Genomic DNA, 24,472 nt, shown 5'->3' with positions numbered 1-24,472 from the left:
AAACTTTAACGGGGGACTGAAATTCAGCAAGAAGGATGCTCTCCCCCTACTTTCACTGGAAACTGTGTAGCAGTTAATTAAATAGGAATAAGTGATTAGCAAGGATGTAAATTTCAGCTGTAGCTGACTCCTTTAAGTGTGGGTATAAAATCAAGGTTTAACATGGTAGGTGATTAATTGATGAAAATCAAGTGCTAGCTTCCTACTCTTGGTGGCATGTGGGATGGCAGAACTAGTTCCTGTATTGGATCATGAGTCTGTAACCTAGAGATTATGTAACAGAATCAGGGTGTAAACATCATGAATGCCAGTTCATATGTTGTGAGACCTGCAAGAGTGAGTCGTTCATAATGTAGGAAGTAGAGAGCCAGTGCTGCACATTGTGAGTGATTTGGATGTACCTGGGGAAAGGCTGAGGTGAATGGGGGAGGGAGTTTGGATAAACAGGGGTAGGGTTGGGATGAGTGAAACAGGAAGGGATGTGTGAAGGAGGGGAGGAATGAATGAGGGAGGGGATTAGGATGAATGGGGAGAGGACTTGGATGAATGAGAAGGGATGGGCTGTGTGAGGACAGAGAAGAGTCAAGACGGACGGGCTGTACGAGGATGAGGTTAAATGAATAGGAGGAGAGGATTGGGATGAGTGAAGCGGGATGGTAACCTGGGACATATGAGGGAGGGGTTTTGTGAAAGAGGGACGGGGCTGGAATGAATGGGGACGTGATTGGAATGATTGACACGAGAATAACAACTTGATGAGATGGGGGGGCAAAGCTGGAAGGAGTGTGTATGAGAAAGGAAAAAGTTCCACAGGCTCTATTCTTACATTGTTATGACCACACTTGTAATTTTAGTGTGTCTCAACGTGCTGGAAAAATATGAATATGCAAAAAATTCCATAAATAGCACCCATCAGGTGGAACTTCACTTTAAGGCTGGTGTGCAATGTTTTTGAGAAGGGTGCTTTTAAACATGTGTTTAATCACATTGTTGAGCAAGACAGCGCATCTGTGATCCTTCAAAGAAAGGACGAGAAAGTACGCCTGCGATCCTTCAGAGAGAGAGAACACATCTGCGGTCCTTCAGAGAGTGAGTGAGAGGATGTCTGAAATCCTTCCGAGATGGGCAAGGCTGCAAGCTCCAAGAGACAGGGTTGCAATCACTGAGAAAGATTGAAGGGGCTCCGATAGCACAAAATAACACAGAGAGATGGGAGGATCTGCAAGCACCAAGTGAGAACGGAAAGAAGGAACAGCTGCTACACTGTAAAACATGATAACCCATTTAAGTTACAGTGCTGTGAAAAAGTATTTGCCCCATCCTGATTTCTTCTGTTTTTGTGCATATCTCCTCATGCTGAATAGTTTCAGATCTTAAAATAAAACTTAAAACAAAAGCAACATGAGTAAACACACAATACAGTTTTTATTATTCTTTTTTTATTGAAGCAAAAAAGAAGTTATCCAACACCTATCACCAATGTGAAAAACTAATTGCCCCCTTAAATAGAAAATGTGGTTGTGCCACCTTTAGCAGCAATAACGTCAACCAGATGCTTCCATTAGCTGGGGATCAGTCTTTCACCTACTTCTAGGACTAGGGTTTACTCTTATGCTTTGGATCATTATATTGCTGCATAATCCAGTTGCGCTATAGTTTCAATTTACGGACTGAAGACCGGACAATCTCCTTTAGGATTTTCTGCTAGAGAGCAGAATTCATGTTTCCCTCAATTATTGCAAGTTACCCAGTCCCTGAAACAGCAAAGCATCCCCACACCATCACACGACCACCACCATGCTTGACTGTAGGCATGATGTTCTTTTTGTTGAATTCTGTTTTTGGTTTACACCAGATGCAACAGGACCCCTGTCTTCCAAACAGTTCCACTTTCAACTCATCAATCCACAGAACATTCTCCCAAAAGTTTTGAGGATCATCGACGTGCATTTCAGCAAAATTCAGATGAGCCTTAAATGTTCTTTTGGGTGGGTAAGCAGTGGTTTTCACCTCGCCACACTTCCACGAATGCCATTTTTGCCCAGTGTCTTTCTGATAGTGGAGTCATGAACAGTGACCTTTGTTGATGTAAGAGAGGCCCGTAGTTCCTTTGGTGTTGTCCCTTGGCTTTTTTGTTACTTCCTGGATGTGTAGTTGCTGTGCTCTTGGAGGAATTTTGGAAGGTCAGACACTTCTGGGAAGGTTCACTACTGTGCCAAGTTTTTCCATTTGGAGACAATGGCTCTCACTGTGGTTCTTTGGCATCCCAGAGCTTTTGAAATAGCTTTGTAACCGTTCCCCTGATGTATTTCAATCACCTTCTTAATCATTTCTGGAATTTCTTTCAACTTTAGTGTTACTGGGTAAAATCTTTTAACAAACTTCATGCTGTTGAAAAAGTTCTACTTAAGTGTAGATTTGATTGAACAGGGTTTGCAGTAATCAGGTCTGGTTGTGTCTGGTCCAGCTGAACCCCATTATGAATGCAGCATCATAGATTTGTGGAATTAGTAACTATGGGGGAAAATAAATTTTCACACGGGCCCAGTTGACATTCGATAACTATTTTTGCCTTAATAAAGAACATTATCACTTAAAAAACTGGATTTTGTGTTTACTCAGGTTGACTTTGTTTTATCTTAGATTTTGTTTCAATTTCTGAAACTACTTAGTAAGAGATATTGACACAAACAGAAGAAATCAGGATGGGGACAAATACTTTTTTCACAGCACTGTATATGAACTTATTTCTTCTCTTTAATTCCACTTGTCATGTTTTTAGAAATTTCAACTTAAAAGTAGTCCATTTTCTTGACTACTTTTGAGTTGAAACAAGGGTTATCTTCAACTTGAAATGTCAGAGTGCAGCACCTAGAGACTGTAGGGGCTGTGACCATTTAACAAAGGGTATGAAGTTATTAAGAATCCTGTTTTGTCATTTCGACTTATGCACATACTGCAAATCACTTTCAACTGGATTATTATGATTATTACTACTACTTCTTATCCTTGCAACATTTTAAACAGTGTTACATAATCAGGTCTGCACCACACCATTTTTTTGAAGTTGGCTTGAATGGAAAATAACAAGACAGCACCATCTGGTGGTCTAATCCAGTACATGGGGAAAATGGGAGGAATATTCAGATATTCGTTTTTTGGGCTTCCATTACACTGATACTAGAGTATCTAAAGCTTTTAAATACATTTCAAATGGGCATATAGGATAGGATAATTTTATTCTCAAAAGTCCAGTAGGAGCTCCACCACCATGGCTGTGGAGTTCACAATTGTTGAACAGTCATTTAGCATATAATGTTTTATCCAATCTCGTTTCCTAATCAAATGAAAAGGCATAATAAAATTCCTTTCAGTTTCACAAATGAATAAGGAACTAGTGTATGCTTTAAAATGTCCTTCTCTTGAAAGTAAACTTGATTTACTTGAATTAAACTTGATACTTTTTAACATAGGTCCACCAGAGTAACTACAATTAAATAATAAACAATTTGCTAAAAATGAAATGGGCTTAAAAAAAAATAAAATAAAAAAAAATAATAAATAATTAAAAAAAGGTTCACACCCTATGTGATGCACTTTATGGGAAACTACCTGTAGCGAGAGCTTCCTCTCTCTGCGTGTCATTGTCAGCGGGCTGCCGGATATTCCAGCTGGTGATGGGCAGCGAGTTCAAGTCCTCCATGCTGTTCAGCTGTAGCATGTCCATGTGGTTGCTGTCGCTCTGGTACCTGGGGATGAAACAGACCTTGCCGCTGCTGAACATGTGCTGAAGGATGGCCTCGGTGCGAACTTCATCATGCATGCTTAGAAACACAGCGACACGATGGCTGCTTCTGTAGTTGTGATGTTTGAACAGCTGCAGAAATGCAGAAATGCAGAAAAGGGTGTGCTAGTTTTAGAAACACAATACAGTGCTGAATGATCGTCATTTTATTCTTTATACAATTAGTTCCTCATTTCATCCCTCTTCTAATCAGCAACATTTTAACTTTCAGAGCATACATGGCCTTTCCGTCGGTCCTAGGGAAAGAGGTATGGCCTCTTCACCTTTCAATCCTAGTAAAGGAGATGTGGCTTGTCTGCATGTCAGTCCTAAAAAAGAACACAAGGCTTCTGCACCTGTCAGTCCCAGTGAAGGAGATGTGCATCTCCTTTGTGCCAGTCAATCCTGGTGAAGGAGATGTGGTACTCCTACTTCTTTCCATATAGAAAAAAAGATGAAGATGCAGCAAAAAGTACTTGGCAGATCTCTAAGGATTCATGAACTGAAACACTAGAGACAAATGCTTGTCTAGATTTGTCTACATGGCAGCTAAAGAGGCCAAATTCAGAATGCAAGCAGAGACCTTTGCATTTGCCTATACAATAAATGCCAGGGCAGTTCACTGATGTGTTATTGACTAAAGACATACAGTACTGTGCAAAAGTCTTGGGCACCCTATTTTTTTTTTTTTTTTTTTTTTTTTTTTTAAGTACAAACTTTGTTACACAGAGATTTTTTTTTGACTTCTACATTATCAAGTCAGTACAAAAACATTTTTGATTTTCAAACATTAGTTTTCCAGCACAAAATTAAAAGTTACAGAAAAATAAGAAAAGAAAAAGAAAGCAGCATATTAAATGGTAAGAAACCACTTTTCAGACAAAAAAAAAAAAAAAAAAAAAAAAAAAAAAAAAAAAAAACATAACGAAGGCTGCTGAGTTTTGTTGCAAAATTGCAACAAGTGCGACAGTCAAAGTCTCCAGAAGAACCGTGTCTGGTTCTACAAGATGCTCAATAAAACTTACAGCTCATTTCCTTTTTTTTTTTTTTTTTTTTTATAAACAAAAGGGTCATCACACCAAATATTGCCTTTGTTTCATTTATTACTGTTTAATGTTCTTTATAGTATTTTTAATAATGGAGAAACATTTCATTTCACTATTTTTGAAGGCATCTTTGCTCTACAGCATTTCTTTGCATGTGCCTAAGACTTTTGCACAGTACTCTAGATGTAACTTACTTTTTTGTCTGCAGTTCATTAAATGTTTAGAAAATAGCTTGCAGCAAAAACTGGTCAAAGTGCTTATTAAAAGATCACTTAAACCGTGTTCACCGTGTTGGTAATATCTGCAATAAATTGTCTTATCTATTATCAAACTCTTACATCAAGGACGGCTAAAAATTAACACAGCATGAGTGAGTTTTCATCATGTTTCTTTTCCTGTGTTTCATGTTACCATCACATACAAGCCAATATGCTCACATTGTTGTATCAAGGGATTATTTACAGAAAACTACCATCATGGTACTGTGACTATTTTTTGTTTTGTTTTGTTACACCTTTTTGTTGTAGCACTCTCTCAGTAAAGCCACAATGTTGATGTTAACAATATAACAACAACTGCACATTAAAAGCCTTCCAAAACAGCAACTATTTTGTGAATATTGGAGAGATTAAAAAGCTGGTGTGGGTTTAAAGGCTAGTTAAAAGGGAAGCCTTTTTTACTGTAAGACAACCCTAACACAGATGAGTAGAAACACTTCAAAAACGCACATCGGCCTGGTCTCTAATTGATTACACAATGCTCCCCCATCACTGTCCCTTTTCAAAAACAAAGAGTCTGAAGATCTTTAGACCTTTGCCAGATTAATGAGAATGCAGGACCATGTGACCTGGAAAGAGGAGCTCATTCAATCACTAAGCAAGGCCAAACACTGAATCTACAGTGTAAGGTCTCACATTACAAGCAAACTTAAAACTCAGAGAAGGACATGTCAAAGAAGCTGAAGGCCTGAGTTGGCATGCAGCCGTGTAGAGTTGCAGTCGTAAAGTCTGGAATGAACTGCATCACGGTGAAACATTAACTCTTATGTAAACACATTGATTTCGTGCTGTGTGCAAAGATGATGTCTCTTGTGTGGAATAACGACAAAACTGCAGTTTGTAATCTCTGTAAGCTCTGCACTGATGTAAAATTTTACACTGGACGCTGCAGCAGTGAAGCAACTTCGGCGTCGAATCTAATTTTTTTTTTTGCCGCACTGCTCGCACTTAATTAAAGGGCCAGTACACTGATGAAAGATTTACATTACATTTATTCATTTAGCAGACGCTTTTATCCAAAGTGACTTACAATTGAGAAAATACAAGCAAAGCGATATATCAAGCACAGAACAATACAAGTAGTGCTACCATACAAGATCCGTTAATTGAGTTCCAGAAGAAGCAAAGTGTGCAGAGTAGAGGTGTAAGTGCAATTTTTTTTTTTTTTTTTTTTTATAAATATGGGTTAGTACGGTGTTCACGGAAGAGGTGTGTCTTTAGCTGTTTTTTGAAGATGGTGAGAGATTCTGCAGTCCAGATTGAGGTTGGAAGTTCATTCCACCACTGAGGAACAGTTAGCTTGAAGGTTCTGGAAAGGGACCTTGAGCCACGCTGAGAGGGAACTACTAAGCATCGGTCGCTAATCGATAGCAGATTGCGTGAGGGAACATAAGCCTTCAGGAGAGAGTTGATTTAAATGAAGAGGAGTTTCAAAAGTATATATATAGCACAGATAAAATTTTGTGTGTATTGTATTTCATATCCAGTTAATGTTAATATATAAAAAAGTTGATATTATATATTACCAGTTTGATGTCAGTGATGAAGTAGAAATGCTTGTTAATGGAGAGTGAATGTGAGCCTAACAGGAGGGTTTTTTACAATTCAGTCAATGTTAATATGAAGTAATAACATTCACCAAGTTAAGAAATCTTACTTAAATCTTCAGAATGTAGTTCATGTGTTAATGTTAATTTGAGTAATGTGTTTTCTGTTTATGAGACCAGTTACTGTGAAACAACTTGCTGAAATGGAGAGAATAAAAGTTTTTATATTCATTTCTTTCAGAATTGTGGAATTAATTATTATTAATTTAAAAGAAGATATAAAAGGCAGAACTATCGGTATCGGCCGATATCACTCTGAATAATCGGTTATCGGTATCGTCTGAGAAATTTAGTATCGGTACATCTCTAGCTTCAATGCTTTACACATTTAAAGGATCACTGGTCTATAATTATCAACATGTATACATGGATATAGAATGTAGGCTATTCAAAGTATAGCTACAGTCACTCTATGGAGCCTTTGTGTCAGTAGTGTGTGTGTGTGTGTGTGTGTTTCTATGTAAACATTGCCATTATCATAGAGCGTACTATAGCAGATAGGCTTCAGCACATCATGTAAACCCAGCGATGTAAACACTCTGAACCTCAAACTAGTCCACAGCTGCATTTACCTTCTGTGAAACGACCTGGGACTGGCGAAGTTTCTCCTCGTCACTCAGAGCAGCCACGCGCTTCTTTATCTCTTTCCTGAGCGCCTGTTTGGCTGCTCGCAGGGCCGCCATAGCGCTCAACTGTCTCGTGTAACACACCCGTAGGTTTGAAGACACTGTTATGGCTTCAGTAACAAACTAGAAAGAGTGTCAAGGTTTAAAATGCTATGTCGTTAATCATTAACTGGAGTGCACTTTCTCGTACCGACACACCAGCGAGTACACACGTGTCAAACGTCATGAGCCGAGACGAACTTATAAGGACTACATTTACCGGCGTGCGCAGCTGAACAAAAACACTTCCGGTGTTTAGGCGCCGATCAGATATAGTATATTTAAAATCGATTTAAAAATGTCGGTTTTTTTTAACGAGTTTTCGTAAATTTCTGGCATAAAAAAACAATCATTATGGCCGTATATAGCATGACAAAAATGTCTGGATGAGATGTTGGATGACCTCTTGATGAGGTATCTAAATTCTGTCAGGAATTAGTTTTTAGGTGTTTAAAATAATAATAATAATAATAATAATAATAATAATAATAATAATAATAATAATAATAATAATAATGCGTTTTGGTGCCCAGATATGTAAATACGACCGGGAATTACATAAACCTTCATGCCCATAAAACGATTCTTAATTGGAGTATATATAGAGTCCAGAGCGCATTTCACTTAATTGTGAAACTGGTCTGGTTATATTATTTACAATTTATTGTTTTTTTTGTTTTTGTTTTTTTTTTCATTAGTCATTTTGTCGCTGGTTGGTGTAGACACTTTAAACTCTTTATAAAAGTGATTTTAATGTCTTATGGGGTAATGAATGAAAGCAATACATCCGGGAGTGGGCGTTTCCTGTTCGCGCTCCGCCAATCGGAGTGGTTTAGTCGAAATAATTTCCGCTGTTTGAGCATAACGAAAACTATTAACGGACTCTTAGGACTTTAAACATTGGAGCGTTGGGACATTTATCAGTTTTCTTGTTGTTGCTTGTGATTAATTTAAAACAATAAAATAAGAATGTTACTAACAATATGGTTTTGTTAAAGTGCAGTTATTAGTGTGAGATCTTGTTGCAGAAACGTCACATTAATAATGCAAAGGCGATTAATTAAACAGAAGAAAGTTGTTAATAAACATCACTGAGAGTCATGGCGAGTATTACGTCACTGTACAGATGACAGTGGATGGGGAAGGGTGACGTCACATGGGGGGGATGGAGAGTGACGAAAATAACAAACAGGCTGTTTCTGGGTGTGGGGGTGAAGAGCTGAAGGACGAGCTTCGACTTTTACAAAATTTATGTAATTTGGGTCCTGTTATTTTCTGGCGTCAAATTATTATTTCGTGCCTGTTGACGCTGGAGAAGAAAGTTGTCGTGTAATTTCGAGTAACAGAGCTGTGAAGTCAGGGGAAGGTAAGTTTTTCCTTTTCTTTAGAGTTAACAGCAGACTAGCCGTGCTATGCTAAGCTAACCAAGTTATCTCGGGGACGAAAAAACCGAAAAAAAGCTTCTTGTCTCGGTTTAAAGTCCTCCAATTGGTGATGATTTGACGGTGAAATCAACTAGAGACGAGCTGCCTGCTTGCAGTCAACAGGAAAACAACGAGTTATTGAACTAACAGTTAGCTTGCTAGCTCGTTATTTTTTATATTTACAGTCATGTTCATATGCGTCGTCTTTCTACAGCTTAGTACTCCATGTATGCTTTGCTAACTCACCAGGATAGGGTTGTAAACAACGACAAACTTTTTAAAACGGTATCATTTAATCTAGCAAACGAGCTAGAGAGAGAGAGAGAGAGAGAGAGAAAGAAAGAAAGAAAGAAACATTCTCCAGTATAATCTGCGTTCAAACTCCTCCAATGTATTTGATACTTTTCTCATTTAACCTTGATTGTTCTGGAATATGTCCACATTTGGACATAAATGTATGCAAAATGACTCAAGAATGAGACTTTGATTTGTATTTCCTATTTATTATTATTATCATCATCATCGTTGTTGTTGTTGTTATTATTGTGTAATTTTAGGTCTTACAGAAGAGAAGGGGATGATTTGAAGTGTTTGCACGGAGACGTTTTGCAATTTTAAGTTAGATAAATGAATCTTAATTACCAATGGAAAGGTATTTACTTTGCATTGATGTTTCTGTAATATGGAGTAGGAGTAATACGTGGCTACATCAGGAAATTAAATTTGCTGTTACTTTGTTGTTTGGTGCAGAACTATTGTAGAAAACGCAAAAAAAAAAATCTATATTTTATACAAAGTAAAAAATAGTGGTAGTAAATAAGTTAATGCAATTAGTTGGCCTAGAGTTTAAACTAATATAATCAGCTGTCAGTCATGGTTCACGTTGCATAGGGTCTTATTTAGTGCAAATCACCTGTGTCTATTAGAACACTGTTTTTCCTGCACTAAACACACCCGGTGCAATGGTCTGGTCAGCTGAATTAGGTGAGTAAGGAAACCAGTAAAATGTCTAGGACATGGGACCACAGGGTTGGGATTGTCCAACACTATCAAAACATTGGAACTTGCAGAGAACATACAATACTTAGGATTTAGAATAGTTACAGATGTGCAAGTAATCAAATAATAATCAGCCATCTGATCATCCACCCATCCTACTGATCACCTAACCATCCATCCGATCATCCTCCCAACTGATCATCTAACTATCCATCTGATCATCCTCACAACTGATCATCCACCCATCCTACTGATCATCTATCCATCCTACTGATCATCTAACCATCTATCCGATCATCTATCCATCCCTCCAACTGACCAGCTGAAGTCCAGCTATCTGTTCACTCCATCCATCCGAGCACCCATCTATTAATCTGACCTATCCATCCATCCAGCAATCCTTCTATTCATATCTGACAGTTCATCCATCCACCTGACCATCTATCCATCCATCTGGCCATCCATCCACCCACCAGACCAGCCATCCCTCCCTCCATCTGAACATCCAACTATTCATTTGACCATCCATTTATTCATCAGTCCATCTGAGCATCCGGAATTCCATCTGTGCATCCGACCACCCACTGAGCCACCCGTCCACCCATCTAACACTCAGTCCATCTAAAACAGTAATCTAACAAATACCAGTTTTCCTAAGCCTTTATATTGTTTCCCTATTACTTTTGCATGTGAGTTACAGTTATTTTCATGCACCTGGTTATCCGTTACTGAACCTGGGGTCCAAGAGCTTGTTGTGTTGGTCTTTAATCCTTCTTAAACACTTCATTCCCATCCAGTGTGTGTGTGTGTGTGTGTGTGTGTGTGTGTGTGTGTGTGTGTGTGTGTGTGTGTGCGTGCGTGCGTGCGCGTGTGCTTGCTTGCTTGCTTGCTTGCTTGCTTGCTTGCTTGTGTCTGTGTGCCAAGACATGGGTCTTTCCTAAGCCAGTCACAGGACTGACCATGTGAGAATTTGTAAATGACCCAAGTAACCTCCAAACAGTAATGATGCATTGGGCCAGTCTGGTGATTGTATAAAGGGCTTTGAAGCTTGCTGGGTATCTCAAAGATTTTTTTTTTTTAATCATTTTTTGTAATTGTGTTTTTGATCAATAGCGACACATGTCCATTAGCCATCAGTGTAGCTTGTGTTCAGGCTGTAGTTTGGCTTCAACATTGACCAAACTGCACTGATAAGACTTACTTTCAAGTTGAGGTTATACGGATGAGCTATATGCTGTCTTTAACCCCCAAAGTATGTAGATGTGAGTATATTTCTTGTTTGTAAAAATGACTTTAGTCATTTTTGTTAGTCAGCTCTCACATTCTACAGCTCATCTTTATTAAACCCAATACTTTGTGTGAAATTCCTAGCTTATGTATTGGAAATGTTAAGTTTTCTGTGTGTAACACTTCTTACCCTAACCCCTTCTGTTCCAAACAAAATTTTGTTGAGACTAGAAGTTGTTTGCTAATGTGTTAACCTGTTTATACCAGCAGTCCAGTTCTGATATGAGATCATTTATAGTGTTAATACATCACCATATAACCAGAGTGTATCTGTATCTGGAACACGTGTCTTTGTGCTGTAGCCATAACTTGCCTACTTTACAAGCAGCCCTGTCTGTGTTTGTAAACTAGGGTACATTAGCACATTAACCAGAGTGTGAATGAGATCTAAACACATGCCTTTGTGCTTTGGAGTTGATGTGTTAACTGAGGGGCCATTTATGCGACTATGTTTTCACCTAAAAACAGAAAACTTTTGTTGCAGCGTATTGGGGCCTGAAAACGCAAACTTTATTATTAACCCACATTTACGCCGATGAAGGGTATTCAAAACCTTATAATTATCTTTGTAATTGCCTGTTTTGGAGTATATCTGTGTCCTTTTATTGCTAATAAAATATAGAAAGCAGACTGACTGTCGGTGTCTCACTATTTGCACTATTTCGTTTTTTTTTTCAGTTTTTAAAATGAATGAACTTTGTTAACAGAATTCTGACCTGGAGCACGAGAAAAGCTAAAAGATGGGGTTGAAGACAGAAAAATTCATTTCCATAATGAAAAAATCTTTATGCACATTTCACATACATTAAATTATATTACGTTAGGGACGTCTCAGCTTTTATTAACTAAGAAAAATAAGCCAAATCTATGCTTGACAAGCGTGACTTTTCACAATACTTTATGACAAGGAATAATTTCAGTCTAACTATTGAGAATCTAAGTAACTGGAGACATAACTCTATTCTGCTCCACGTAGATCATAAACCATTGAAATCATTTGAGAAATGTAAACGTTATTGTGCTTTTTATCCAGAAAAACTGCAGCTCGCGCGATTACTTGTATTTGTTAATAGGGCACTCTTGCCCGGATCAATATGGTGGACACGTTGATGTGAATGTTTATGTCCGCAGGCACGTAGTGTTTCTTTACAAAGTGACATCGCCAACTACTGGCCTGGCATGTATAATACAGCGTTTATTTTGATCGTTTCAGCAGAATGAACGTGTGAACGGGGATCATTTGATAACGTTGTCGTTTGTACGTGAAACTTTTCAAAGACTCAAAGGAAAAACTTTTCCGTTTTTAGTACATCGTTGTCATGTAAACATACCCTGAGAAAAGAGATTCACAAGAACCATACTTATAAACGATGGGCAAAATCTTTGCATCTTTGTTGTAGTTGTAGTCCTACTGCTGAAACGCTTCCAACAATCAAGTGAAGTGTCTTGTGAAGAGTCTTTTGAACTCATGCTTTCAACATGGAGATAAAAACACACAATTTGCTTGCTGTTTTCTACAGAAGCCCTAAACAGCCATGCGTTATTTTTTTTTCTTTGTTGTCTCTTTTTTAATGTGATTACGACTTAATTTTCTAGTGCTCTCAACATAAGTTGTTTTTTCATGATCTCGACACAACAAGAAGTTGATTTCTCGCGACGTAATTTTATCCAAATCTCAGGCTTTGTGAATGGGACTGGTGTTACATGCACGTTGGCATCTTCACCATCATAAATGTAATAATTCCCCACTGTAGAGATTGGCTTTATCTCCACATTAAGAGAGAGGGGTGTCAACTTCTCAAGTGTCGGACACTAATGTGGAAGTTGTCAATCCTGCAGGGACGACGTATTTTTGTTGGCCACCCCAGAAGTTAGCATCACCCTGGTTCCCTCAACAAAAAGCCAATAGGATTTTTTCCATTTACTTTTGGATTATTGCAGAAAATAAACTCTGTGACCGACAAAACTTTGATTCTTTCATGTTTCGTTCATCAAGATAATCTTCACAAATGAACACAACTTTTATGAATTTTGAAGCCTAAATACAAAAGCTAATATTAGGCTATAAATGAACTACGCCACGGTTGCATGACTTCAATTTCACCACTGCTATGCTTCCGACAACTCTTTCACTCTTATTTAAAAAAAACAATACAATTGGAAAATACTATAAATTGATAAATCTACAAGTCGGAAAGTTTGAATTGGAATAGTTTGCAAGGGCGCGAATATAAACACAACGAGGCTATAGTAGATGAGTTTTCCTGTTTGGCGTGGTGACATTATCGTCCCTGACTACCTCTGTAGTCCCATTTAGCCACTTGTTAGCGACCGGCTTTTTCAAGACACATAAAAGCTTTTTAAAAATCCTGAGTGAGGTATTACTGATGTATTTTATGTCGTAGTATAAAATGTGAACATATCTTCAGCTTGTGTTAACCACAGACATTTCTCCCATTCAAAAACCCCACTGACTTCAATGGATGTCGAGTACACCGAAAAATTCATTCGAGAAAACGAGAAAGAAAAAAATGAATAATGCATGGCCGCTTAGGGCTTCCGTAGTTTCCAGTGGTGAAAGTGTTTGCCCTTTCCAGGGTAGCTTTAATTCCCAGACCATGCTGAACATGTCTGAGTGAAAATAGCTCTCTAAGCAGCCTGCCAGATTATCTCTATTACAAATTGCAGTGTTTTATCGTTAAAAAAAGTTTTGGGCTATAGGTTCTGCCTTGTGTTAATGGCTTTGCTCTGATATAGCCTTTGGATCCTTATTTATCTCAAAGGACCATGTATATATATGCTACAGCAGATAATAACACAGGGAAGGCTTTCCCTTCATTCCTTAATTTTAGATTCAGTCCATTTTGACATGTTTGAGAAGAATGTTGTGGAAAATCCTGACTGTATTTAGAATCACTAGAACAATATTGTTCATTATTAATATACTTGTGTGTGGGTAATATACTTGTTAATATACTTGTGATATGTCTCTCACTATCATGATGGTGAAATTTTGGCTGATGATTAATTGTCTTCCACATAATTGCTATTTATAAATGCTGAACATAAACGCAAACTACTTTTTCTGTTTTATAAAGCAATAATTATAGAAATTAATACATTTAAATGACTAAAATACACAATCTAGGTTGTGCTATCCTGTGCTAATATATCTCTCTACAAGAGAACTGGTGATGTGACCAAAAATGCTATCAGAATAAATTCTTTGCATTAATCAATCTTGCTATTTATCAACCTTTTATCATTGAGCAGTGATGTTCTCACATTTCATGGAAAAAATATTATTTGCGTCTGGCTAGCACATTTGTTTTCTCTCGTTATGTTTGATTATGGCAGTAATCTTACAGCTCAAGGGTCCCTTAGCTCCTTTAATCCTGAGCTCAGGTTGTTGTCTGGATCGAGTTTTTGTGCACATTCTCTGTTATAGCCCATGCATGATGTGTAACTGCCTTGCTACCAGTGCTCCTGGGGAAGGTTCTGGATCCAACACAATGTGGAGTGACAAAAAAGCCATGGGTAATGCTTATCGTGATTCTACCACCACCATGCTTCACTGGTGTAATGTTGTTGAGCACTGTTGGGTTTCTGTGAAATATAGAGCTTTGTATCAAGGACAGAAAGTTTTTCCACATGTTCATTAAGTTTCCAGCATGGGCTTTCAGATGCTTTACCATTTTAGCAGTATCACTCGAGCAAGAGTGTTGTTGTACATAATCAAAGCCTGTAGCCTTGTGCCTATGGCCAAATCACAGCTGGAGCTAACTGCTCTATAATCTTCCATAAAGTCCAAATCTGTGGAATGTTGGGCTTTAGTTGTACTGTGAACAGCCCCTCCTGTGGATCTCTCCAGCTCCTTTAGAGGCATAGTTGGCCATTTGGTATGAGCTCGAGGGTTGCTTTAATATATATGCTTTTCTCTGGAAATGACTAGCATGCAGTAAGGTGCATTTTGACAGTTTGGGAAGCCTCGCCTCGCCCTCCAGTACAAGTCATGCTTAGATTTGTCACTTGCGTTGAAGGCCAACTTCCTATTTTTTTTTTTTTTTTTTTTTTTTTTTTTTTTTAACACTAGTATTGCAAGATTAATTTTGTTTGCATTTTGAAATGATCAAAGTAAAAGAAATTTCAGTTTAAGGTCACGTTTTTCATTAAATGTTCCACAGTTGCTTTTTAATACTCTTCTCCTTATCCGCAGCATCTTGTCACTTTTCCAGAAGTAATGTTTTACTGGCAGTTGTAGCTAGCACAGACACAAATGAAACGTGAGCTAGTTTTACTTCTAATTTATCATTCTTGTCTTGACCAATGTTTTCAGACACAGAGTGAGTGGGTGGGTATGTTTGACAACACTTTTTTAAATTTATTTATTGATGATACTTGGCCAATACTGAATTCAGTGCTAGAGAAAAACTCTGGACTGTTGGGATCTACTTTAGGTTACTTAAAGTGAGATCAATCAATAGTAATATAACCTGATCAATAAATTATAGTACAACTTAAGCTCCAGCATCTGCTTTATTATTATTATTATAAATAAAGAATAATAGTATCTGATGTAACAGACTTTAATAGTTGTTTCATTTGATTTCCACATCTGGTAAATAGAAGAGTCTGTATTGTTATTAATTTATAATTTATTACGTTTTAGTTCGTGGAATTCTCTTGCTTATCTTACAACAACTTTGAGACCAACTAGACTAATGTTCTGACTATATTTGGTCCTTCAGGAGAGACAATGGCTCAGGAGACAAATCAGACCCAGGTGCCCCTGCTGTGCTCCACTGGCTGTGGTTTCTATGGAAACCCACGCACCAATGGCATGTGCTCCATCTGCTACAAAGACTTCCTGCAGAGGCAAAACACCAACGGCAGGGTCACTGAGACAGGTGAAACCCGTGTGGTGCTGCCACACCGCAAAAAACACAACATGCCTTCAATATGCTACAGCATGATTTCAGTATGTAGACTTTTTTTTTTTTTAATCCAAAAAGTAAACCAATGTTCAGAAACCACGTGGGGGAAAAGTAAGTACACCCTATAATTCAGTAATATACAAAATCTTCTTTAGCGACAATAACTTTTTCTGTAGGAATTTGAGTCTCTTCCATAGCTTTGGAGAATTTTTGTCCCACTCTTCTTTACAACATTGCTTCAGTTCATTGATGTTTGACGGCAGTCGTTTATGCACAGCTCACCTAAGATCCCAGCACAGCATCTCAATGGGGTTGAAATCTGGACTTTGACTTGGCCATTCCAGCCCCCTTATTTATTTATTTATGTATGTATTTATGTATGTATGTATGTATGTATGTATGTTATTTATTTATTTATTTATTTATTTATTTATTTATTTATAGCCATTCAGATATCGATTTGCTGGTGTGCTTGGTTGTCCTGTTATAATTTTGCCGCAGCTTAAGCTGCTGGACAGATGGCCTCACATTTGTGTTAAGAATATTCTGGTATAAAGTGGAGTTCATCTTTGGCTCAATGACTGCAGGTTTCCCAGGCCCTGTGGCTGCAAAACAACCCTACATCATCATCCCTCCAACAACGTACTTGTCAGTTGTGATGAGGCATTTGTGGTGATATGCTGTGTTTGGTTTTGCAAAACATGACATGGTGCATGATGAACAAACATCTCCACCCACTGGTCTTATCTGTCCAAAGGATACTATTCCAGAACTTTCGTGGTTTGTTCAGATTCAGTTTTGCAAAACTTGGTAAGCTGCCATATTCTTTTAAAAGAGACAGGGCTTTTTCTTAGACAGCCTTCCTTAAAAGCCATATTTATTCAGTCTTTTTCTGATTGTGCTGTCATGAACATTTAAAGCTGCAGTACTGAACTTTTGCCTCTCTATCGCCATCTCTGTTTGAAACATAAAAGTATACGTTACTTGCTGAGATGGTTTTTTGTTTGTTTGTTTTTTTAATTGTGGGTTGTGCTTTGCCAGTGCTCCGGTGGTTTTAAGTATACTTATCATATACTTAGCTTCTTTTTTTCTGAAGTTGAAAAAATCACAGGTCATGGGTTGCGGTTTTTTGGGCTTGTCTTATGGTTACTTGTTAGGAAAATCTGACAAGCAGCTTAATTAATGAATTTTTTTTTAATTATGGTTGCTATTTTCCCCAATGCATTGACACTGTCTTCTCACAACCTCACAGTAATATCAGTGCTGTAGTATTATATTTTTGTTCATTTTTGTAACCAAAAAAAGTTTTGTACTGCAGTTTTAATGTGCTTATATAGGTCACATGATGTAGCTCTTGGTTTTTCTTTATATCTCTATGCATTAAACAGTCTGACCTTGGACTGAATTTGCTGGGACGCCCACTCCTGGGAAGATAGGCAACCGTCTTGAAGCCTCTCCATTTGTAAACAATCCTTCTTGCTGTAGAATGGGGAATTTCAACTTTTTTGGAGATGGCCTTATAACCCTTCCCAGATTGATCAGCAGCAGCAGTTACTTTTCTGAGGTTGTGGATGTTCTTTCTTCTTGGCATGATAGACACACACCTGAATGCTGCAGAACACCAAACTGCCTTTATAGGGGTAGTCACATTTCCTGATAATTAACTAATCGTGTGCATTTCATTAGTAACACCTAGCTGCTAATTACTCTCTTATTGATGGCAGTAGAAAGGGTGTACTTATCTTTTTCCCCACTTGTTTTCTGTATATTGGTTTACTTTTGGGGGGAAAATGACTCGATGGTTGAAAAGCCCCAGGATCCAAAGAAATTACTCTCAAAAGTTTTAAATCTAGACATGACCAAATAGTGTTTACTAGATGCCGACCGGGCCATTCAAGACTAACACACACTGGTGAAGATCCTCCCATATGTATACCTTGCCAAACCCCTATGACCATCAAGTCACATTTTACTGAACTGTAAATTTTTTGGAACTACGAGACAATGCTTTTATTCAGAGACCTGTTTAATATATATATATATATATATATATATATATATATATATATATATAAAATAATTATTATTTTTTTTTAAGTACCATCTGAACAGATTTAGCAGTTTTTTTTTATCTTGTATAAACTCTGTGTCATTTAATATTGTAAATATTTATTGATGTACCTTTTTGTTTGCCATGTGAATAGCCTGGTTGCTGAAATGGCGTTAAAACTAAATAAATATATAGACTACATGGTGAAATCTGCTGTTTTTTTGGCTGTCACCTGAGATTATTTGTTTGTTTATAGAAGTTGGTGAGGACAACACAATTTTTGTTAAACCCTGATAAATAAAAACCTAGAATTGAAGCAGGGTGTACTTTCATTTTCCCATGAGTACATATTTTCACTTTCAATAGTTGGTGGTGCTATTCTTGGTTCTTAAAAAAATAAATAATAACCCAATTTAAGCCATTTCCTAACAGCATGTAAAATGAAGTGGGTGCCAAACAATGAACCTTTTTTTTCTGTAGTTGTTTCCTTAAAGGAGAGGTGGTGCTTAGCCCATCTAGCCCCCCTGTTTTACCAGCCATACTTGGTCAGTAGATTTTAATTAGTGCCACACCAAAACTTATCATCTTCCAGCTTTAGGTCCCAGAAATGTAAGATGAACAGATCAGCTAACTAGCTAACTCCAAATGTGTTAACACTGTATGTCATCTGATATATATATATATATATATATATAATATATATTGCCTTTCTGTAGTGTCAGTGCCTGCTGTGTCATCCAGCCTGAGCAGTTTAGACGAATCTCTGTCTGCGTCATCCTCCACAGTTACTCCCATAGGAGTCCCACACGAGGAGGAAGTTTCGGGAGCTTCAGTCCAAGCAGAGCCGAAAACACAAGACGTAACAGGTATACCTCCCTTTCTCTCTTAATTTACTTTGTACTGACATAACTTGTTCCAAGAATGGAACAGTGTTTACAGCAGTTCATGACACTCTCTTAATCATACAGGTTGTTGTACACGCACACAGACGCACACAGAGAAAGAAAACGATTCCACCAATAGCCATAAAATGCCTCACTGTGTTTCCTGCAATCTCTCTCACTAGCAATCTTCTCTTCTGTTTGTTTGCCTTTGTTTGTGTTGAGGTCGGATAAACACATGCACAAAGTCCACTGGCAAGCCACAGAATCCCCATTTTACCTATCTGATAAAGTTTCCTAGAATTATTGGACCTATTCACAGTAGGCCTGCAACAATTCCAATCAGTATACATCAGCCAAAAGTTAGGAGGTGATTGTGACTGAATAGATTCTGCCATCGCTGTATTGCTGAAATCCAGTGTCACACACTCGGACACTACTGTTTCTGTCAATCCCAGTATAAGAGGGGTCTTACTATGAATTTTTAAGGCGCACGTATTATGTTTTTTTCAGATATTACCTTTCATGTGGTGTGTTATAGAGCTGCAAAGTTTCAAAAATCAAAGCGCACGACAAAAGGAGTTATTGACTCCCAAAAGAAGGAACAGATGCTGAAACGAGTCATTAGTAATTCCAGACTTATTTCCTGTACTAACCTATGTAGGTTGGTAACAAAAAGCCCCGCCTCTAGTCTTCATTGGCTGCTCGCAAACAGATGGCGCTGAAACAAGTTATGGTAGTGGGCGTTTCCTTTTGGAAACACGTTGACCGCGGTAGACCAATCACAACAGACTGGGACATCTGACCAAGCACAGCAGAGTATGCTCTCTGAAAGGAGGAGTTTAGAATAAATCCTTTAAAACGGATCATTTAACGAGTCGTTTGTGACACTGGTAGGGAAAAGGTAATACTGCAATTTAAATTATGAGCACATTAAAGTGTTTGTTTTTTTTTTATCTTGAATGCATGAAAATCTATTGAATGGGACCTTTAAAACAAAATTAGACCGGTTTCAAAACCATAATAGGTGCACTTTAAATAAGTTTCTTACCATTAACTGGAGCTCCTGTGGTAAATTCAGTATCAATTGAACATTAGGACTTCACAATCAGAATTAGAAATAAGCTTATATCAACTCTACATTTCACTTTGCCATGACTCACCCTCCCTGAAATATGAGCACAGTTTTGAAGAGTTGATGTTAACACTGAATAGGTTCATTATTGAAGATATTCAGTTTCTCAGACACTCAAGTAGAGGATCAGCTTTCTATCTCTTATCTATATCTGTGATATTCCAGGGCTGCACAGTAATGGATTAGAAATCTGAACTGTTTGGCTCAGTATTAAAGTCCTTGTTATTTATAAGTTAATCAGATTTTGAAGAAAATTGCTCTTTATCACTTTAACAATTGACGTGCTAAATTTAATTTTAATACATCTCTGTTTAATGTCTGACCTCATTCTCCTTCTGTGTCACATTTTTCTATATGCTATTTTGTATCAGTTGCCCTATTCGTTAACCAGGAAGATAAAGTGTATGTAGATAAAATGTCTCTCACTCAATACTGACTCTTTTATTCTTGTCCTCAGCCTCAGGATCAGATGCATCCACACAGCCAGCCACCCCCGAGCCAGACAAATCCAAACCCAAAAAGAACCGCTGTTTCACCTGCCGCAAGAAAGTGGGCCTGACGGGTACGAGACATTTACACGTAGCAACTTGAAGTGATAAACTGGAGTGACAGTGCTCCTTGTTTCTAAATCAAAATTTGGAATTCATACACTGTGTACGCCACTGCACAGTTACCTACAATCTCCCTGAAACCCCCAACCCCACCCCTGAACCCCCATGCCCCCGAGTTCTCTCCTCACAACATTTGCTGCATTCTGCTTTGCTTGTTCATTTACACTGTTTGTCTCATAAAAATGGAGGAAAAACCTAGAACTGTGATCTCATCTTTTCTTGGATTTTTCTAACACCAACATGCATGTTAAACAAAAATAACACAAACAATACAACAGCTTCTATTTTAATTATTGCCATCAGGAATAAAACATGATTGGGTGTGCTGGTATAGGAAAATAATCAATTATTGGTTGAAGGTACATTACAGTTATGACCCTTAAGTTGATTATTTTCCAATAATACCATGTCCTGAAGTGTTTTTTTCCCCCTTTTCTTTCACAGAAGTTCACCAATGTGTACATAACTATATACATACCTATAAACAGTCATTTCTCACAGTCGTTCCTTTACCAGCGTCTCTAATTGTTCTCTCTATTGAACCAAAGTCCATGCTCCTGAAGTCTTTTTGCGTTCGAAAACATAAACTTTTCCCCTGAGTGTTACAAAGCTCTGACACTTGAGACTCCTTCCATGAATGCCAAATAAACATCTCTAGACAGACAACTTGAACACGTCTTTATGTGGAGCATCTGACATACAATTCCCTGTGTTAATTGTTGTTATAGAAACACCACAATATTCAAACGTGTACATTAATATAATATAAACCTGTGCTTTGTCTTGCAGGCAGAACTACTGTCAGAGCTGTAATAGAAAATTGATGAACATCTCTGACTGATCAGAATTGCTGTTGTATAAAACAGAATTACACAACAGTTAGTTAAGGGTCACTAATTCGATTGGACGAGCGGCTTTCCAAGAGGGCTTATATTTAGTATATCCGCACTGGGACATTTCATCGTTTGTATCGCAGCGCTTGCCTGTTTTCCCCTTCTAGTAACAGTCCCATTGACTCCATTACCATAGTAGTGTTAGCGACTTCATCAGTGGACATGGCAAATGAAAAACATTTTTCGTGATTTAAAAATTCTTAAAATATGAACACTCGTCAGATGAGGATGAAAAAGAAGAGGGACACCAATTTCTCTAGCCGCACCTTTAACGGGTATGTACAAATCATTGTGAGCTAACTAGCTAGCTAGCCGGTGGGTTTTGAATGAGTATGGATTCTTCGGGATCTGTCTCCGTTTTTGCAGAGCAAAAATAAACAAAATTTTTGGCCGTATTGTGTCCGAAATGTCTCGATATTAATTTCTTATTTATAAAACTGTCGTATAAAAGCAACGTTGTGCTCGCAATCATGCTGTTATACTGAATATCGGCACCTACGGCCAAACCACAGCCATGTCAATATGCAGTACAACCACGCTCTTATTTGTGCGATGTTGCTTAATAGTATAGCATTAGTGTTAAACGGTTCCAAATATCATAATCACAACCCTTAGAATGGCAATGAATGATAAATCAGGCTGTACAGGATTTTGCAGCGGTTTTTTGTGGTTGTTGCGGGCAAAAATGCTAGATTTTGCTGCTGTTTTTTCAAAAACTGAAAATTACTTGAATTGGCGAGACTGCAATTCCACAAAATTGTTTTGCAGTGGTATCGCATTTGTTGGTAAATGAAACCTTTTAGCTGTACTCATGTTCGACACACGATACGCGTTGTGCTGACATCACATGATGCATCTTTGCGTCTTATGTGGTAATTTTTTAAAAATTGCAAGGTCCTATGAGTATTGTGTAATTTCCTTGATTTTGCGTTAATTTCTGAGATCGCAAAATCGACTAATCCTGGAGGGACTGGTAAATCCCATGGTTGCAAGAGAGCCACTGTTAGGTCCTTGAGCGAGGGCCTTAACACTCAAATATATATATATATATATATATATATATATATATATATATATATATATATATATATATATATATATATATATATATATATATATATATATATATATATAATATACTCTGGTTGTATTCAGTCTCACAAGTCTCTTTTACTCAAAGCATCTACTCATTCCTCTGTCTCTGTATATTGCAGGTTTCGACTGCCGCTGTGGAAACGTGTTCTGTGGTGTTCACCGATACTCTGACGTCCATAATTGCACCTTTGACTATAAAGCTGATGCCGCTGAGAAAATCAGGAGAGAAAACCCGGTCATCGTCGGTGAAAAAATTGCAAAGATCTGAGCCAGGACTCATGGACAATCCCTAGTCTTTTTCCCCCTCCCACCATTTCCCCCCATTTTCCCCTCCATCCCACATTGCACAGTGGACCTCTGAACAATACCAGCACAGACCATGAATCATGCACACCATGCAGGAGTATGTTTTTTTTTTTTTTTTTGGGGGGGGGGGGTTAAGCAAATATGTTTTCCCTTTTGAATTTATCATTATCTATTGTTTTGTGTGAAAAATGTTACAGAAATCTATAGATTTATACAATTGTATTATATTTTAATTTCCATGACTAACAGGGCTATGGTGAGACTACTTGAGGGGCGGGTCTTTTCTCAAGTCTTTAAACAAAGATTGCATGTTAAACAAGCAAGGATATTTTTCTTTAAATAAAGAGTATAAACACGAGTGGCAGCTTTAGTTTCACGTTAACGGCTTAAAGCATGCGATGGACGTTGTATCAGCTGGCTTTGCCCTCTAAATTTTGTTCGATGACTAAGAGTTTATAATCAATAATATAGAAAGTGGTGTGAGTGTGTAAGCATCTGTATATGTATACTGAGTTGCTTTTGCAGATATACAGTTCGAGACTGGAGCACATCTGTCATGCACAATTTATCGGCTCGTTGATGGTAAAGGAGCATCTCGGGACCACAATTGATCAGATACGATTGATGGTGGATCATTCTGTGCACAATACAGACCCTGGTGTGGTAGCATTTTAAAGTCATACTGGTATGACTGTATCAGATCAGCTCTGTTGTCGGGGGTTTTGAATGCTGTGTACACTGGCCTTGTCAGTCCAGCTTACAGAGAGACTGAAGCTAATCTTCTGTGTATTAACAGTTTTATACCCATCATCATGACCACACTTTCACTGTTGGTTGGTTGTCTGTTCTCAATCCAGCAGGAATATTGAATGACGTTGCTGCACTTGATACACTCTTATCATAACTCGCATATACGAACACACAGATCTAATCAGTTGTGGTCCTGTGGTGGTGTTTCCTTTGCTGGACGAGGTAGAGGGAGGCTGTATGCATGTGCGTAGTAACAGATTGTGTACATTCTGACCTATATGGTAGATATAATAGCAGAATATTGGGTGTGAGTGTGTGATTTTTGTCATTATGGAGCTGGAGATGTTAATTAATCTTTATTTGCTTTATTAGTGACTGATTGTTTTCCCTTAAAGACTATAACTAATAAATTTTTTATTCAAAATTAGTGTAATGTGACCACAGATGATGATGGTGATGCGTGTTTATTTTTATTTTAACTTTCTTCAGCTTTGATCTGAATAAAGCCAAGAAAAAAAAAGTTTGGGACTCATTTGTGCTGAGTCATTTGCAATCTGTTTTAAATTAGAGGCTGAATCACAAACTGCGCACTAGTGTGTGTATGTACATGCTGCGTTACACAAGAGTGCAGAAGCCATTCTTTCATACCCTATGGAGTGTACAGGTGTAGGAAGTCGGGAGTCGTTTGGTTTCAGCCAATCAATGAGCGCAGCTGGAGTAGGGAGGA

General features: G+C 37.9%; 2 protein-coding genes across 7 annotated transcripts in view; one reads left to right on the top strand and one right to left on the bottom strand.

The window, feature by feature from the left end:
* mthfs (5,10-methenyltetrahydrofolate synthetase (5-formyltetrahydrofolate cyclo-ligase)) overlaps positions 1 to 18,803 on the bottom strand; it is a 28,817-nt gene extending 10,014 nt beyond the window's left edge. The window contains exons 1-2 of one of the 2 annotated variants that reach the window (XM_053683025.1): positions 18,781 to 18,803; positions 3,613 to 3,877 (exon numbers count right to left, since the gene is read on the bottom strand). In XM_053683025.1, coding sequence (XP_053539000.1) covers positions 3,613 to 3,823 — 211 coding nt within the window. In that variant the 5' untranslated portion in view covers positions 3,824 to 3,877; positions 18,781 to 18,803. 2 annotated transcript variants of the gene reach the window in all.
* zfand6 (zinc finger, AN1-type domain 6) lies at positions 8,532 to 24,238 on the top strand. 5 transcript variants are annotated; one of them, XR_008397071.1, is made up of 7 exons: positions 8,533 to 8,746; positions 15,307 to 15,373; positions 15,839 to 15,997; positions 18,791 to 18,940; positions 20,548 to 20,652; positions 21,491 to 21,869; positions 22,809 to 22,944. XR_008397071.1 is itself a non-coding variant. In XM_017478363.3 (6 exons), the coding sequence occupies exons 2-6, from the start codon at positions 15,367 to 15,369 to the stop codon at positions 22,955 to 22,957; spliced, it is 501 nt and encodes a 166-aa protein (XP_017333852.1). In that variant the 5' UTR covers positions 8,532 to 8,746; positions 15,307 to 15,366; the 3' UTR covers positions 22,958 to 24,238. The 5 variants fall into 5 exon arrangements, 4 of the variants coding, with proteins under 4 accessions (XP_017333852.1, XP_017333849.1, XP_017333847.1 ...); XM_017478363.3 differs by lacking the exon at positions 21,491 to 21,869 and having other exon boundaries at positions 8,532 to 8,746; positions 18,860 to 18,940; positions 22,809 to 24,238; XM_017478360.3 differs by lacking the exon at positions 21,491 to 21,869 and having other exon boundaries at positions 8,534 to 8,746; positions 18,797 to 18,940; positions 22,809 to 24,238.
* The last annotated feature ends 234 nt before the right edge of the window (positions 24,239 to 24,472 follow it).

This window comes from Ictalurus punctatus, chromosome 10 (assembly GCF_001660625.3).
Source record: "Ictalurus punctatus breed USDA103 chromosome 10, Coco_2.0, whole genome shotgun sequence".
NCBI lineage: Eukaryota > Metazoa > Chordata > Actinopteri > Siluriformes > Ictaluridae > Ictalurus > Ictalurus punctatus.
The sequence above is the reverse complement of the archived record's forward strand: the minus strand, read 5'-3'. Positions and strand labels throughout refer to the sequence as shown.